This window comes from Coffea arabica, chromosome 2c (genome assembly GCF_036785885.1).
Source record: "Coffea arabica cultivar ET-39 chromosome 2c, Coffea Arabica ET-39 HiFi, whole genome shotgun sequence".
Classification (NCBI taxonomy): Eukaryota; Viridiplantae; Streptophyta; class Magnoliopsida; order Gentianales; family Rubiaceae; genus Coffea; species Coffea arabica.
Genome location: NC_092312.1, coordinates 19,454,065 through 19,472,694, shown reverse-complemented (window position 1 = coordinate 19,472,694; position 18,630 = coordinate 19,454,065). Strand labels below are relative to the sequence as shown.

The 18,630-nt window shown below is 31.2% G+C and overlaps 1 protein-coding gene across 1 annotated transcript; it reads right to left on the bottom strand.

Annotated features, from left to right (window-relative positions):
* Positions 1-2,200: 2,200 nt before the first annotated feature.
* On the bottom strand, positions 2,201-7,366 carry LOC113726627 (ABC transporter G family member 1). Its single transcript, XM_027250440.2, has 8 exons — positions 6,978-7,366; positions 5,759-5,838; positions 4,373-4,831; positions 4,076-4,162; positions 3,811-3,936; positions 3,437-3,637; positions 3,237-3,323; positions 2,201-3,136 (listed from the first exon to the last, which is right to left on the bottom strand). Exons 1-8 carry the CDS (start codon positions 7,315-7,317, stop codon positions 2,444-2,446), a joined length of 2,073 nt encoding a protein of 690 aa, XP_027106241.1. The 5' UTR covers positions 7,318-7,366; the 3' UTR covers positions 2,201-2,443.
* Between the last annotated feature and the right edge of the window lie 11,264 nt (positions 7,367-18,630).

Genomic DNA, 18,630 nt, shown 5'->3' with positions numbered 1-18,630 from the left:
ATAAATATATAAATATAAAAATTATAATTTATAATTTATAATTTATACATTTAAATAATATTCACTTATAATTTATATATTTATAATAATATACATTTATATATTTATTTATAAATATATATAAATATTTATTTATAAATATATATAAATATTTATTTATAAATATATGTAAATATTCATTTATAAATATATATAAATATTGATTTATAAATATATGTAAATATTTATTTATAAATATATGTAAATATTGATTTATAAATATATATAAATATTTATTTATAAATATATGTAAATATTCATTTATAAATATATATAAATATTGATTAATAAATATATGTAAATATTTATTTATAAATATATGTAAATATTCATTTATAAATATATGTAAATATTCATTTATAAATATATATAAATATTTATTTATAAATATATGTAAATATTCATTTATAAATGTATATAAATATTTATTTATAAATATATATAAATATTCATTTATAAATATATATATATATATTTATTTATAAATATATATAAATATTCATTTATAAATATTTATAAAGGTATTTACAAATATATATAAATATATTTATAAATAAATATAAAATTTATAATTTATACATTTATACATTTATAAAATATTCATTTACACATTTATAAAAATATTTATATTATGTATTATATATAATATAATACATTTATAATACATTTACATATATTTATATAAATATATAAATATATTTATCTATAAATATTTATAAATGCATAAATGTATATAAATATAAAAATATATAAATTATAAATTATAATTTATACATTTATATGATATTCATTTATAATTTATATATTTATAAATGTATTTATATTATTTATTATATATAATATAATACATTTATATTTATTTATAAATATATAAATTTATTTATTTATAAATATTTATAAATGTATTATAAATGCATAAATGTATATAAATATAATAATATAAAAATTGGAAATTATAATTTATACATTTATACATTTATATGATATTCATTTATAATTTATACATTTATAATTTATATATTTTTATATAAATATATAAATATATTTATTTATAAATATTTATAAATGTATTATAAATGCATAAATATTTATTGTTATAAAAATATAAAAATTATAAATTATAAAAACACTTGAAAATATGTTTTAAAAATACATCTAAAAATAATCCATAAAACATCTACAGTAAAAGTTTTTCATATAGTTTTTGAAAAACAACGCCAAAAATAACTAATCCAAACGGACTTGTATTTGAAAAACGAAATGCTACAGTGCTGTTTTTGAAAAACAACCCCAAAAACAGCTAATCCAAACGGACCCGTCTACTTTCATACATATATCTATATATATTAGCATTAGTATTGTGTTTTTCAAGCATTAGCATAGTCTAATTAATCGTGTGTCAAGATTAGATGAATATTGTTGTATGTAGATAGAATTTATTTTATTTGGGGAGGTCTATGAATAATTTTAGCCTTGTTTGTTTGGCATGATTTTTTTTTTCTAACTTTTGGCCTTTTTTCTTAGGGGAGGTATGTCAATAATTTTGGCCTTGAATGTTTGGCCATGTTTAAAAAAAAAAAACTTTAAATATGTTTTTCAATCACATTTTTATTTCACCGTACATACATTTATCTATAAAAATGCCACAGCGAAAATTTTCAACGTGCACCTCAGAAAACAAGTATCTAGTATTCATTTGGTACTATTAAGAAACATAATTTTTAATTAATTTTTTTATCTTTCAAACTATTTTTTTTATCTCACATACATCATATTCTAAAAAGTGCTACAGTAATTTTTTTCAAATAATATTTTGCTTGCATCATAAACATATTTTCCAATCCACCTTTTTATATTTTCAACAACATTTTTATCTCACATATATCATATCATAAAAAATACTACATGCTATAGTAATTATTTTAAATAATACTCTATGCAAACACACATAATCTCCTACCCAGACACACTCACTAGTTTCTTATTTGGGTTGAAAAGTGGAATGGGGTGGATGACCAATTTATGTATTGAGTTGCATTTAAATGCTTATGATTAACCAAAAAAAAAGTTCTTAAACTGCTCTCATCCCTACCAAGTTATGTGTATCAAATGAAGGAAGTGAGACTCCAACACATGGGTGGTTCAATTTATGTGCGAAAAGTCACGTGAAATGCTACCATTCTCATAAAATATATAGCAACTTTTTTCGGGACATGATACAACTAACTGTACTCATATAGAACATACCAACGGAAACAAGGTAGCACAAGGCAATAATTGAGCATGCCTCTGCTATTTCATGGACTCATTATCGTGGTACAAATTCTGCTCAGTTGCTACTTTATCCTACAGATGGCATCTAGCTAGATCTGGCTAAGAGGGATTTCATTGATTCGTGCGCCATTCACTGTAGAAGCTCCGCCGGATCATTTGCTGACATTACTTGCCTGGCCTTCTGTGGTTGAACAGACGTCAATGCTCTTAAAACAGGCCTAACCTTTTCACCAACCTTGACAATAAGCCAGAAGAGCGAGCGATATACAACAACCATTCCAAACAAAATGGCAATGTCCACCCACTTGGAGTACGTCATTTCAACTTGCCAAGTATTTCGCAAGATGCTTTCACCGCTGAGCGTTGGAAGGTTTTCTCCAGGACGGTAAAAGGTTCGGCCTTCGAACTCACTCTTGTATAGACCTTGATATGCATACTTGTGGAAGGCAATGTAGTAGAGTGGGTATTTCCAGAATGGTGCTGGCAAATCGTTTGGATAGCGGAAGAACCCGCCGCTTAGAATCATCAGGCCTTGGATTCCGGCGCCAACTATGATTCCCATGAGGAAATTAGGGACAACGCTTGCAACAATCATCATCAGGCTCTCAACCAACATCATGGAAACGAAGAGAATGGTACAGAAATAAATAAAATGTTCAAATGCTTCTCCAGGTCCAACTCCTTTCTCAAGTCCAGCAAGATAATAAGCGATCGATCCTGGAATCAGCGAAACTAGTAGCAAGTATGGCAGTGCAGACACAATGTTGCCAATAACAAAAGCACTAGAATCATAGTGGCCATTCAATCTTTCTCGTTGAAACACCTGTTAAGTTATTGGTTGTGGAAGTCAATATGCCTTTCTCAGAGTAATTATAATATTTGTATGTTGATCTTTGATTTTCTAGACAATAAGTGTATTATACCTTCATTTCCTCTACGAATGAAGGGAATCCACCTATAGCCATGAAAGTTAGGAATGAAGCCACAAACATGAGCATTGAACCTCTTGCCTGAAAAATAGCGAAAATTGTTTAGGCTTAATTGACTGGTTAGAAAGAACCTGCATTACTGTTGTTTTCCATTGTGGCTTTAAATTTTAACGGCATAATTCCTAATTTCATACCTGAATGGAATTATAGCTTTTGCCACTGCCAACATCGTAATAGATGGTTCCGATACCAAGAGCCAGTACGGTGTAGACTACCAGGCGCATCCAGTAATATCCAAGATCTCTAAACATGTTTACGGATGATCTTCTTGTCAGAACGCTGCATTGACTGATGAAGTTGGCATTGTCTCTCCTTTTCTCTAGTTCTTCCCCATTCTGCAGGTACGTGATAAATGCTTATTACAACTAATTACTTACACGAAACAAGTTTTGAATTTGATTGGAGGCCTTCGACATGTTGTGTGTTACTTGTGAAATTTTGAAAAGACTACAACGAAAAGGAAAAAGAAAGAAGAAGAAAGAGAGATTAAAAATGAATGTGTCCTCACCTCACTGCATATTTCATCAACCTGCCTCTGAACTTCTTGGTAGTTAATGGATGATTTATAGGACTCAATAAGAATGCTGATGACTTCCTCCGTTCGCATCTTTCCAGTTGAGCCCTCTTCGATATCCTGTCAAGACCCTCCAAATTAAACCCTTAGCTTCGTAAGTCAAATTAATTAAGGAAGAATTAAACATGGATTCAAGGACATTACATATTCCATAAACTAAAAGAAGATAAAGAATTCATTGTCTTTATATTTGACATACCTCATCAAAGTCGGTGTTTATAGTCTTCAGGAAGTGATCAGATGGATTTTGGAGAGTTGGGCAGGGAAAACCATTCGATGCAAAAAACTGCAGCAAGAGAAAGCTTGGAAGATTAATCATTCCTAGTTGGTTATACCTCAAAGATAATCTGCAATTACTATTTCTCTGCATTTGGCTCTCTGTCGGAATTGCAACTGGAATTGTATCTTACAAGCATGTTTATAAACATATTTGAGCTCCACTTCCGATAATCCCAACCTCATAAAAACGATAATATATGGGTATAATCTCACTCACCCCATTGGCTGCATTCGTTGGGCCAAAATATATAGTTCTCCCCGAAGACAATAGACAGACGTTCTGAAATAGGCTGAAAACTTCAGCACTCGGCTGATGAATGGATGCTAAAATGGTCTTTCCTGCCCGCTGTCTTGCAATTCTGCTCATAACATAATATGAAGCGGCACTGTCAAGTCCGCTCGTTGGTTCATCAAGGAAGAGAAGCTTTGGGCGAGTCAGTATCTCGATGCAAATGCTGAGTCTCCTCTTTTGTCCGCCGCTAAGTCCCTTTTGCCCCCATCCTCCGACTCTCGTGTTCATTGCATCTTGCAACCCCATCTCTCTTATGGTCATTTCAGCTCTCTCCTTTTTCTCCGACTTGGGCATGGAATTTGGCAGCTGAAGTTGAGCAGAATAGTACACAGCCTCTTTTACAGTTAAGGTGGCAATCAATGCGTCATCTTGAGTCACATAGGCCTGATTTTACCAAAAATTTGAGAAGAAATAAACTTGATCAGTCTTAAACTCTTAATCTTACCTTGCGAGTACTTTTCTTGATAATATAGTTCAAAATTTGCAGACTAGTCGACTGGTAGCTTGATTTTTTTTTTTCCTCTTTAAAAGTTAATCTTTCTTAAATTGACAGTGTAAAGACGTTGTTGCAAGGAGAGAATTACAGTGCTGTGCTGCAAAAGTCTTGTGTTATATATGCATCCAAATTAACAAGCTAAATTAATATATGTACACTTCAGGTTAAGAAGGTTTAATCATTTTCCTCTCTATCATCGTTAATTAGCTTTTGTCCAAGTATTTTTAACCAAGAATAAATGGTCAAAGTTTAATTAGGTTTTTTTTTTTTTTAACCTTGGCTTTAGCCGAGTCTTGTAAATGCTACTTAATAATTTGTTGTCTCATCTGTTGTTTTGGATGCTTTCTTCAACTTTAGGTTGTAGTAGGTTTCTTTTCTCCTGACCTTTCGCATTGGCTAATACTCAATTAATACTCTAATTGACTCGTACGTAGCATCTAAGGTCATGTGTTTAACAGCTATTTTGACTAACTTATACTACTTAGTAATAAATAATTTGAGCTGCGGGGAAGCGTAGGGTTGGGGAGCTTGACAATTAATACTTAATTAAGAGTCCAATTGACTTCTAGAGTCCAAGTTCATGCATTTAACAACTGCTTTGACCAATTTGTACCAGTAATTATAATGGGTTGAACTGTAAATAGAAAGTTATACCTCAAATCCTTCCACTTTAAAAAAAAAAAAAAAAAAATCGGGACATTTATCATTTGGCAGGTGTAACTATTAACGATGATGCCATTGTGTGGCTCTGAGTTGAGTTCAACAAACATCGGACTACAATGACCAGGTAAAAATCAGAGAATGGAAAATCTTACAGAAGTTCCGTAGGCCAGTGCTTGTCTACGACCATTGACCAAGATATCACCACTCTGCCCCGTGTTCGAGTCCAGCCTTCCTATACTCACAGAAATTGTACAACTTCATGGATTAAACACAAGTTGATTTTCAAAACCAACAACTTGATCATCATAACATAAAAACAATTGACCTTGAACTGTTTTTTAAGTTCTTATGTATAAAAATTGAATTTTCAACGTTTTAAGTTCGCCGGATACGCGCGTTTATATTTGATTAAACGCAACAGCAATCTCGCCCCGTACATCATCGCTGTCATCCGCCGGGTACTAGGTTGGGACAACATTTCATTTCATTTGAATGTCTATTGAGAGGGGTTGTCATGGTGCCAGTGGCTTTCTCATCCCACCACGCCTTTTTCACAATCGATGTAAGATAAATTCAATGCATTGTCACGGTGTCACCTTTGGTCACCATATTTAGTAGGCGTAATCGCGACAAAGTGTGAAGATGCCAAATTAGGGAACCCATCATTGATGTGACGTGTTTATTGATCTGTGATTCTTGTGCTTTCGTCCCCCTAATTGATTTTTCAAGTCACGGATCAATATGTTAATGTAACTCATATAGTTGATTTTCTAAAGCAGACGCAAAACCAGACACAAGGTTAAAAGAACTTGGGACAAAAAGATGATTAATTGTTGGGAATGAAGGAAAGGAAAAATGGAAGCAAAATCCCTCGGATTTTATCGTGTGAATATTTGGTATTGCATGAAAGCTTTGGGAGTAGTTCACCATGTCGAGAAAACGAACGGTGTCTTGCTCAGAAAAATCAGGCAGGGTGTTTTTTTTGCTCCGACACATAACGTCTAACTCCTCGAGCACCATATTATCTGCTAAAATTCTCATCCTAAAGACAAAAGAAAGAAACGGAATGGGTGTGGGTGTGGGTGTGGGTGTGGCTGTGTTGGGAGAGATTCAGGAAGAGTGTGCCCAGATAAGTGCAACTGCAAATCCATTTTTTTATACCACGAGAATGTGGATTTGCTTGAAAAGTGCCTCCATATATTCACGTTAATAATGAATTTAAATTGTCTTCCAGAGCAAACTCCCCGTAATTTATATAATATAATGGTGTTGGATTGGATCCATGTTTGTATGCGCAGAGAGGAATACCCTGCAGAGTTCAAGATTGCAGTAACAGAGAGAATAATTTGAGACGATTTATATATGTAGTACCTGCTAATGCATCAAGAAGTGTTGATTTGCCGCAGCCAGAAGGACCCATAATGGCTAAAAGTTCACCGGGACGGGCATAGCCCGTCAGCCCTTGAAGGATGCATCTGCTACTTTTTTTCCCATTGGAGACCGTGACCCATAAGTCCTTCCAAGTCAGAAAAACCCCTCTCCTGCTGGAATGGGTTTGGTCTGTAAGGCCGTGATTTCCTTCTCCTTGGTTTTGCATTTCCCTAAAACTCGTCTTAACTTCTGATGGGGATGGGTTTTCGATTTCTAAAACACTATGACTCAGCTCATGGTTGTCATCTGGAGGTGGGGTGGTGCAATTATTGGAAGCCATGCTCGAAAGAAGAAAAATGGCGGAATGTGCGCTTGCAGTTTGCTTGGAATGCTGCAAAATACGTACTAGCGCAAGTGATACTTATAGACTTCAGGAGTAGAGGTGGACAAACAATCCGATTCGATCAGAAACCCGACCAACCCGACCCGATCCAATCCGAAAAATAGGATATCCGATTCGATTTTTCTTGGCGGGGCAGATGCGGATCAAGTACCTGCAAAAACGGATACGGATATGGATCAGCAAAATAAAAATCCGCAGGTACCCGACCCGCAGGGTATAGTATATAAATATTAAAAAAATAAGGGTTCATTATATAATTTTATAATTTTTAATCCTAAGTGTAAGTAAAGTGGTTCACAACCTCATATTTTAATCTCATATGATCCGTCTCTCCTCATCTTGTCTAAAAAAAGTGAATATTCTTGGTGAAACCTGAACCAAATGAATAAAACAAAGAGAAATTTGTGAAACTCTATCATAAAAATTGTTCATTTCTTTCATCCTTTTTCATTGTTATTCTACTTCCATCGATCTTTTCTGTAAAATTTTGATCAATTCAATCAAAAATTTGTGTTTGGAGCTCCAATTTTCTGTTAGCTATATAATTAAAACATTTGTGTCTTTCATTTATTTATTTATTTTATTGTAATTGTGTCTCTTAAATTTGTTTCCTTTATTTTAGTGCAAGAATTTTTTTTTTTCCTTTTTCATCACCTTTAATGCAACAATGTCTATTCCAAAGATGTAAGAAAGTTGGGGAAAATTTTTTAGGATTACTTTGGTTATACTTTCTTAAAAAATTATTAACTCTGTTCAATTCTTTTCCGGACTTGATTCCACAATCGACTCATTTGGATGCAATCTTGTACCATAATATCCTTAAGGAAGTTGGAAAAGTTGCCATATACTTATTATTCTTGTATTTGTTAATTGTTATGTTGTAAAAGAATGAAATGCGTGAGAATGGTGATATACTCAAAATTATCATAAAATTTCGTTTTATTCTTGTGTCTGTTATACTTGGAAAAGTTGGAAAAGTTGCCATATACTTATTATTCTTGTGTTTGTTATGTTATAGAAGGATGAAATGCGTGAGAACGGTGATGTATTCAAAATTATTATAAAATTTCGTTTTATCTATTAGATATTATAATTCTAATATGTACTAAATTTATGAAATCAGTTTGATTATTGGATGAAATGTGTGAGAATGGTGATACATGGATTTTGATTATAATATATCTACCAATGTTAATTGGAAAGCATACTTTTTTTTATTGGAAAACATGTTGATATTAAGTGAAAAATATTTTTTATTGAAAATAGTTTTTTTTTTTTAGGGGCGGGTACCCTATGACTCGCCCCTTTTTTTCGAGTATCCAAATAGCGGGTACCCGAAAACATTAGAGTGGGTTAGGGTCGCAAAATGGCTGATCCAATATTTTAGGGTCGGATCAGCCATATCTTGTTAGGAGCGGATACCCGACCCGTGCCCACCCCTATTAAGGAGTCATGCACAAAATCACACATCTTCCCGGCATTGATTGGCCGTAAAAGAGGAATAGTCAACCTCATTTTTAAACTCAGAGAAGGAAAATGGAGATTAAATCAAATTTAAATGACAATATATAGTATTAGACTAAAAGTTCACATAAACTAAAAGAATAAAAAAACTACTTTTTAAAACAAAAAATAAGTTTAGTATATTACGTCTTTTTAAAAAAGGAATTTGGTATCTACGTTTATTTTAGTATTATTTATTCTTTTTGTTTGACTCAAATTATAATAAATTGAACAAAGCATATATAAAAGTGAATACTAATCGCTAGAAAAAATTTTATGGATATAAACTAAATTTAAACTTTATTTAGCATTTTTCAGTTTGATAAATTTATACTGTTGATATGATAGAGAATATGTATATTTTTTGAAAAATGAAAGAAAATAATATTAAGTTATAGATAATTTCATGAATAAACGAGCAATAACATCATTGCACTCACTTTTTTTTTTTTTTTTTTTTTGTATTTTTAACTTTAACTGGTGTTCATGAGGGATAAAGTGTATATATTTAAAATTAGAGGGAGGTGTAAAATGTGACTGCCCCCTGAGTTCCAAGGCGGGATTGGAGGGGGGATGGGGGAGAAGTGTTATTCTATGCGTAAGCTTTTCTAATACGTACCCAACCTATTCTAGTGCTGTAAATGTAGCTTGCTGAGTCTAATGCTGCTTAATACGTGTCGACCGTTGTAACTTTGTGTGTTAATAGTATCCTGACAGTGCTTAATTTGTGTAATTTATTGAATTAATTCAAGTTGAATGTTATTGTGGTTTTATTTGGTTTGGCGTCCACTTGAGAAAATCAAACAATGGAGACAACGCTTACGTAATCGACTTGATTTATTACAAAGGTTTTAGGCGTGCTTGGTAGATGGGCCAAAGTGTAATAAATTGAATGATTGAAATTGAAGGGCCAAAGTGTAATAAATTCTGGATTGTAGTAGTTTATGAGAATTATGCGAAGATTAGGAGCTATTTTTGGATTTCAAGTTGATTAACCCATGAATAGAATAATGAGGTTTATGATATCAATTCGGATTTTGGAATGCGAATTAAACGCCTCGTTAGAATTTCAAGAACTTTTACTAAAAATAAACACTAGACGGATCTCAGTTGAAATTATAGGTATAAAGAATTATTTGTCATAGGTTTGTTTGTTTGAAAAAAAAAAAAAAGAAAGCCAACTAACAAAAATAGATAATACTACTTCAAAGTTGGAAATCTTGTTAATAATAACGTAATTTTTGGTACTGAATTTGCCGCACAGTTAATTCTGATATAGAGACAAACGGCGGAGTGTCATTAAAAAAAAAAAAAAGCGAATGACATGTTACTAGTCTTCTTTCTAAGCCGAAACCGAAAATTCTGATTTCGCTGCCGATGTTTTTCGACAAGAATCGCAAGGCGTGATCCACGAGATTAATAAATGAAGGCGACGGACCATTAAATGTGGTTTGAATTGTAAACAACCGCCCGGGGCCAGGCTAGTCGTGTTTCGAATGCACATGCAGTCGGGGCGGCGGCCATGCTGTAAACGTTTCCCGTCGTGTACTGGCTGCCGGAACCTTCCGCTGAGGACGTAAGCAATCCCACGTAGAGTATTTGTTTTCAGTCTTTCTTGTTTCTATTGCAAGATCTTTTTTTGTAGTGGTAATACGAAATTTCCGACATAAATTTGATTAAATGATAACATATACTGTATTTTTGTAACTTATTGCATTAGTGCCTAACATTAATATTTACTGTTTTAATATTTGAATCTATTGCTGTGCTAATCTCCACGTTGCATCAGGCTATTGAAATTAGTGGTGGCTGGAGGTGCCGTGACTTGAACGAGTTCCAGCGTGTTATAAGTGGATAGTGGTTATAATTGACTCAATTCATTTATATTAATTTATTTAATAAATGAATATAGGTATAATTAATTATTCATTTATGAATCATTTGAAATTTTATTTATTATTCGACAAAATTATTGTTAGTATATTGGTAGAAAATTCAAATTTATCTCCGTAACACTCGCTAAAAATTGAGTTTAAATATATAATTATTTTTAAATGAATATAAATGCGTAACTTGAATCAACCCACTACCCACTAATTAAATGGATCTAATTGGATATCAATTTAGACACATTTAAAGATAATGAACGGATTTGGGCGAGTCATTAGCGGGTGGATTTAGGTGGATCAAATAATATAATTTGATTATGATCGACACCTCTCTGATAGTAATAGTAGGAGATACCGTGAATTGGCATTGTACTTATAGATGTCTTGAACCCATTAACGTGTGTCATTTTATCCGATAAGTCTTTTTCCCGTGGATTAACAAATATAAATGTTCCATAAACAATTAAAGAGCTACTCAAAAAAAAAAAAAAGAGAGAGAGGGAGGGGAAGACTAATAATCCTTCTTAATACCGGCCGTGCAACGCCGCGATTAGTCTAACACAACAAGGGCAATAATTCCTGTCACTCTCAGTATGCCTCCGCTCTATCAGCCATACGTTCAAGAATCCAAAGATCTCTCAAATTATGTAGAAAAGATTATTTATATATTCACTATCTTTAGTCGAAATCAAATAATATCCATTGTTACTACACAAAAGAAGTCAGATGGCGATAACACAAGAAAGCTCAGATTTGACGGGTAAATTGACTAGGTAAATGAGTTCATGGTGGAGAGGCGCTCCAGTTTAAATCAAGCCACCTCACTAATCTTTTCTTCTTTTTCCCAACTGTTCAAGCATTTGTCCCCGTTGTGGATATTTTTTCACACATCTTGGAACATAGCGAATCTTACACGTGGCTCTTGCTCAATGCAGCTTCTTCACTTGAAATAGCCAACTCTGTTCCACCACTAAAAGAAGGCCAGCACAGCAAAGTAGAATTGACACTTGAAATGATGCAGCTCTGTTGAGTTCATGGCCGACTTTGGGAACTGCCAAAAATAGTACGAGGCGCTGGCAGATTAGTGGCCCTTGCAAAAGACGTGAGTTGTTTATATTCTTTTTCATGCAAACAAAATATTAATTTAACATTTTCAACGGAATTGAAGGGCAATAAACTCTTTGGTACGCTGGAATTTTGGAACTTATGTTGCGTCAAACATTGAAAACAAATGAGCTCCAGTGACAGGAAGAAATGCGGGAGCTAATTTGTCCATTATCTGGCAACCCAAAAAAAAAAAAAGATCTAGGGGTGTTTGTCCATCAGCAGGCATATGTGGCTATAATTCTCTTCAGTTTCGTGGTGTGAGCCCGTTTGACTTGCTATGGTTTAGAATTATTTATTTATTTATTTTTATTTGTAGAAAAATTGCTCACCTTTTTTTTTTTTTTCCACAGAAACGATAAACCTATTCTATTCTATATTAGGAGAAGGAGGCAGACCTGAAGAAATCCAAGGATAACTCGGAGGAATTAAACCATCACCGGATCAGTACACCCGTCTGAATTTTTTTAAGCAAAATTACTTAAAGTGGCAATTGATGGAAAGCAACCCACTAAGCTTTAATGCTTTGGTGGTGACCGCCAGATCAAAGGCTGGTGGTTGAAAATTGCTTACCCAACGTGGCCAATTTTGAATGGAATGGATCATCGATGTGACAATTCTGACATATTTGCATCGAGGGTTTTACCATTGGGATAATTTCATAAACCTCCCTTGGGATTTTTGACATGCAGCCACCTCTCTTGAGGTTTAAAAAATTATACTTACTTTCCTTGGTATTATGAAAGGATTATAATAGGCTCGATAGATCTATGAATCCTAAATAAAAAATGGATGTAAAGGAAAAAGAAATCCGCATTTTACAAATATTTCTTTATCCAATAGCTCGAACTCCAACTCATTTAATACATTATATTCAATTCCTAGATCATTTAAATAGACTGCTTGCTTAGTTTTATAAATAACCTACTAGAGGGATGCATTTGTTAAAAACAATTTCTTCACAACTTACTTAGCAAAGGAGGGAAAAAAAAAAAGAGGTCCAAATGTTAAAAAATGATGCCTTGAAATATAGCCTAAATTTTGCTGCAAAGAACTACCTTAAATTTTTTTTTCTTAGTAAGTAATGCTTACATTTGATTTCTTTTGTCATTTAGTTTGTTTTGTAAATCAAATAGGCGAAATGTAGGATATTCATTAGATTTTTTTGTACTTACCAAAACATATTTTGTAGGGGATGTTTCTACAATTTTTCAAAACCTCAAGGGAGGTGATTGCAATCATTACAAATCTCATGGAAGGCTTCTAGAATTATCCCTTTACAATTTTAAAGACTTTGCAAATATCTTAACCTCCTCCATGTAGGAGTTTGTTCTTCCCCAAATCAATTTAGTGGACCTAAGTAGCCTGCACGTCAACTTCAGTCTCCCATGACTACTGTTCATAAGCGCAGGGGGGCTGCATGGAATGAGAATGCCATCTTTGTTGCGTCTCCGTGAAAAACATTTGCCCGTGAATCTTGTAACGGAGCTTTAATTCACTGGTACGGGGGTGGAGGTCCCATGCTAATCCTGCCATTTTACGTCAAATATGTTTTGTGATTGGGAAGTGTTAACCCTATTCCCCTTTTATTTTATCGTACCCTCACAATTTATTTCATCATGTAACGTGATAAATGGAAATCATACCATAAAAATGACTGTGTGAAAGTGCAATTTAACATTTTCCTGTGCGATTTTATTCTGCATATATGACTAATTTAAGCCTGGCGAGGCGCTCTTGTTCAGCAATTCACTTTTGGATTCAGTTGTTGATATGCACATGATCGTATGCTTGTGAATGATTTCTTGGACCTGTGGGAGATGATACGTCCGAGTAGAGCCAAGTGATGCAAAGCAACCCTGGTAACTGACTGTTTCAGGTTTGAGTGATATGCTCCTCCCTAATCAGGCCTCTCTAATGGAATCAAATGCAACAAACAGCTAAGACCTCAGATATAATTTTCTGCTGTCAGAATATTTGCATGAATTATTTTAAGCTCCACCACAGCACACTGTTGGAAGGAGATCCAAATTTTTGAACAATGGTACCATAAGGGAAGGGATTTGGGTCTGCAACCTAGACAAGTGAAACCGTACATTCGACATTTGCATGGGACGGTCCAGATTTTTTCCAAACCTTACAATAAATCAGGATCTAATCCTCAAGGATGGACCCTTATGAAATAATTGCAGCAGATATTCTTTTGTCAGCCCCCCTAATCTTGAAGGAAGGACCCTTCTTATCAAATAATTGCAGAAGAAAATCTTGTCAGGAGCAAGAGATGTCAACATTTTTGTTAACTGCTGTTTGACTTCTAAGAGCTCTCTCGTACCGCCGGGCCAACTCTAGATATATATATACTAGGCATTGTGCCCCGTGAGTTTCGCAGAGTGCTCATTATTGACTGTTTAAGAGTAATGTAAGATTTATTTAATAATTAATGTTTAGAGTGTTTTATATAATAGTAGAGTTGGAATAATAAATAGAGAAGCAATATATTGGATTAATATATTTATAAATAGATATAGTAATATTGTTGTGATTTGTATTTAATTTTTTAAGAGTAACAGGATGTAAATACTATTTAAATTAATGGAATGTAAATCATTTGTTAAGAGTTGAGATAAATTAATAATTCGAAATAATTTCAATATGTTTATTTTTATATTGTTAAATATAAGTGGAAGTAGAATAAAGAAAAATTAGGAAACAGATAATTGCGTTGTGCAAGAAGCTGTAGTGGACACGTTTAATTATGATTGTTGGATAAAGTCTCTGCTGATGAGCTGCAAATGATAATTGTTTTCATTGAGTAGGGTGAACAGGATGACACTTCCTTTATGTAAGATGTGTTTTTGTGTGAATATTGGTCAATTTTCTGTTATTTCTATTCCTTCTAGCTGAAAGATCCACCGAATTTTACCATGATAGCAATTGATGACTCTTATGTTGTCTGTTTGTATATGCGAGCTGAGGGTATATCACCAATGAGTATCTGAGATAGAAAATAGGGAAAAAATGTAGTTGTATTATGAAATGAGAGTAGCAATGTAGTGTATGAATTATATTGATTGGAATGTAATTTGTATGAAACTCACCAAAGATTCAAAATCGTGTGTTAGATAATGGAATTGTTTAGTATTAGAAAAACTAAAAGAAAAGAAATATAGTGAAGAATATAGATTCATAAATATAATATATACAAATTAAGGATTTTTAACAATTTGAAATTATAAATTTAGAATCATATATTTGTATTTATTGATCGAATAATTGTTTTTTGAATCAATAAATATTGGATTGATTTATTTTTAAGTTTATATATATTAGATACATGTCAAGTACATATGATTTTCATTCATTTGTATTAATACGAAATAGCATAATCAATTTATATATTTGACTGGATACACATAGAATTTGTATTCATTTGCATATATTAGATACACGCAGAATTTTTAGCGATTTGCGTATTTTTTTCATATTTAATATTTTTGCTAATATATACATTTTGGAGAAAATTAATTAAATTTATATACATTAGATACATGTTATGTACATATGATTTTCATTGATTTGTATTAATACGAAATAGCATAATTGATTTATATATACTGATTGGATACACATAGAATTTTTATTCATTTGCATATATTAGATGTACCTAGGATTTTTAAGAATTTGCATTTTTTCATATTTAATATTTTTGCTAATATATATTTTGGAGAAAATTAATAAATAAGCGAAAAAACATAAAAAGAAGGCTATTGTATGTATTAGATGTGCATAGCATTTTTAGCGATTTGTGTATTTTTTTTAATAGTTAATATTTTTTGTCAATATACATACTTTCGAGAAAATTAATAAATAAGCGAGTTAATAAATAAGCGGATAAATATAAAGAAGGAGAGACAATTATAAATATAGAAATAGTCTCGAAATTATAATTATTTGACATACATAACACTTATTATATGTTAATACAAGCCAGTATTATTAATTTATATATATTAGATATACGTTAAACATATATAATTTTCATTGATCTGCATTAATATAAAACAGCATAATCGATTTATATATATTGATTAGATACATATAGAATTTTTATTCATTAGTATGTATTAGATATACAAAGGATTTTTAGTGACCTGCGTAATTTTTTGATATTTAATATTTTTTTCAATACACACACTTTTGACAAAGTTAATAAATAAGCGAGTTAATAAATAAGTTGATAAATATAAAGAAGGACGGAAAATTATAAACATAGAAATAGTGTCGAATTATAATTATTTCACATAAATAACACTTATTATATGTTAATACAAAGTAGTATTATTAATTTATATCTATTAGATGCATGCTAATCATATATGATTTTCATTGATCTGCATTAATACAAAACATCATAATCGATTTGTATATATTGATTAGATACATATAGAATTAATAATTTGTTTGTATGTTTTAGATGTACATAGGATTTTTAGCGACTTGCATATTTTTTTGATATTTAATACGAAACATCATAATTGATTTATATATAGTAATTGGATACACATAGAATTTTTATTCATTTGTATATATTAGATGTACGTAGGATTTTTAAGAATTTGCATTTTTTTCATATTTAATATTTTTGCTAATATATATTTTAGAGAAAACTAATAAATAAGTGAATAAACATAAAAAGAACGCTATTTTATGTATTAGATGTGCATAGCATTTTTAGTGATTTGCATTTTTTTAATAGTCAATATTTTTGTCAATATACACACTTTCGACAAAATTAATTAATAAGCGAGTTAATAAATAAGCGGATAAATATAAAGAAGGAGAGAAAATTATAAATATAGAAATAGTCTTGAAATTATAATTATTTGATAAAAAACACTTATTATATGTTAATACAAGGCAGTATTATTAATTTATATACATTAGATATAGGTTAAACACATATAATTTTCATTTATATGCATTAATACAAAACAGCATAATCGATTTATATATATTGATTAGATACATATAGAATTTTTATTTGTTAGTATGTATGAGATATACATAGGATTTTTAGTGACCTGCGTAATTTTTTGATATTTAATATTTTTTTAGTCTCGAAAAATAGTCTCGAAAATGCAAAAGCTTTAAATTAATAATTTAGTAGTTAACAAATATTATGGAAGTTATATTTTCGAAATAGAGGGAAATTATCCTATATTTTTAAAAACAATTGGTCGTATTAATGGAAGCTAATACAAAGTGGCACAATTGATTTATATTTATTAGATACACACAAAATTTCTGTCGATATATATATTTTCTAAAAATCATATTTTTGTCGACATATATATTTTGGAGAAAATGAACATATATATATATATATATATATATATATATAGGCACACAAATAGGATGCAAGAATATATATATAGATTTGGATAGCCCAAAAAAATCGCGTCTGCATTAAGGAATGGAAGGTAGCAGCTGCGCAACTGCAATAAACAAAAGTAAAGAAACAATAATTAAGAGAGAATATCATCGAAGCAACATCTTTATTATTCAATGTGTGTATCTTGTTTCTTGTATATAAATTAACAATGTGATATCGAAGCAACATATATAAATTAAAGATTTTTAACAATGTGATATTAGAAATTAAGAAATCATATATTTGTATTTATTAATCGAATAATCATTTTTGTATTCTATGAGTATTAGATCGATTGATTTGTAAATAAATGTTGCTGGAAATAATAGTACTTGCATTAATTTTTTGGGAATTAATAAGATTCTAAAATTTAAAGATAACACAATTTCAAAGAGTCCGTTAGTTTATTGATATCAAAAATTAATAATGCTTGATTGAATAACATATATGAAAAAATATTCATTTAATCATGAAGCAATTTATTTATTGATCAATCAATATCTTACTCAATTTTTTTGGGAATTAATAAGATTCTAAAATTTAAAGATAACACAATTTTGAAGAGTTCGTTAGTTCATTGATATCAAAAATTAATAATGTTTGATTGAATAGCATATATGAATAATATTTATTTAATCATGAAGCAATTTATTTATTGATGAATTAATATCTCATTCAAAATCAATGAATAGATAATGTACCATATAGAATTTATATTGTTCTGCATATATTAGATGCACACAGAATTTTTATTGATTTGTGTATTTTTTAGAAAATTAATATCTTTGCTAATATATATATTTTGGAGAAAGTTAATAAATATAAAAGAGCAGAGGAAATTATATATTTTAAAAAAGGAGAAAGTTAAAGAAGGAAGTTAATAAATCAAATCGATAAATTAATATATTGTTGTCAATAAAGTTAGATAACAATTGCAGCAGCGGAAGATGCACAAGAAACAAAAGAACAAAACTGTTAGATAACAATTGCAGCAGCAGCCGAAGGATGGACAGCAAACAAAAGGACAAAATTGAGCATAAAATTACAAAGAAACCAGGACAATGGCACAATTGGAAGAAGGGGAAAAAAAGCAGAGAGCAATAAGGCACCAGCAGCCAAAGGGGCTGCACGGAAGCTTGGAAAGGATCAAAAAGGACGAAATCAGCTGGAGAATCACATTGAAACCAAGACACTCAACTGTAGCTGGAGCTTCCCGCGCTCTATGTAATTTAAGATAAGACTAGGAGGAGAACACCGCGACGATGCGCGGTGTAATTTTCAGGCTTGCCCAGAAACATCCTGTTATTCAAATTAAAATATTAA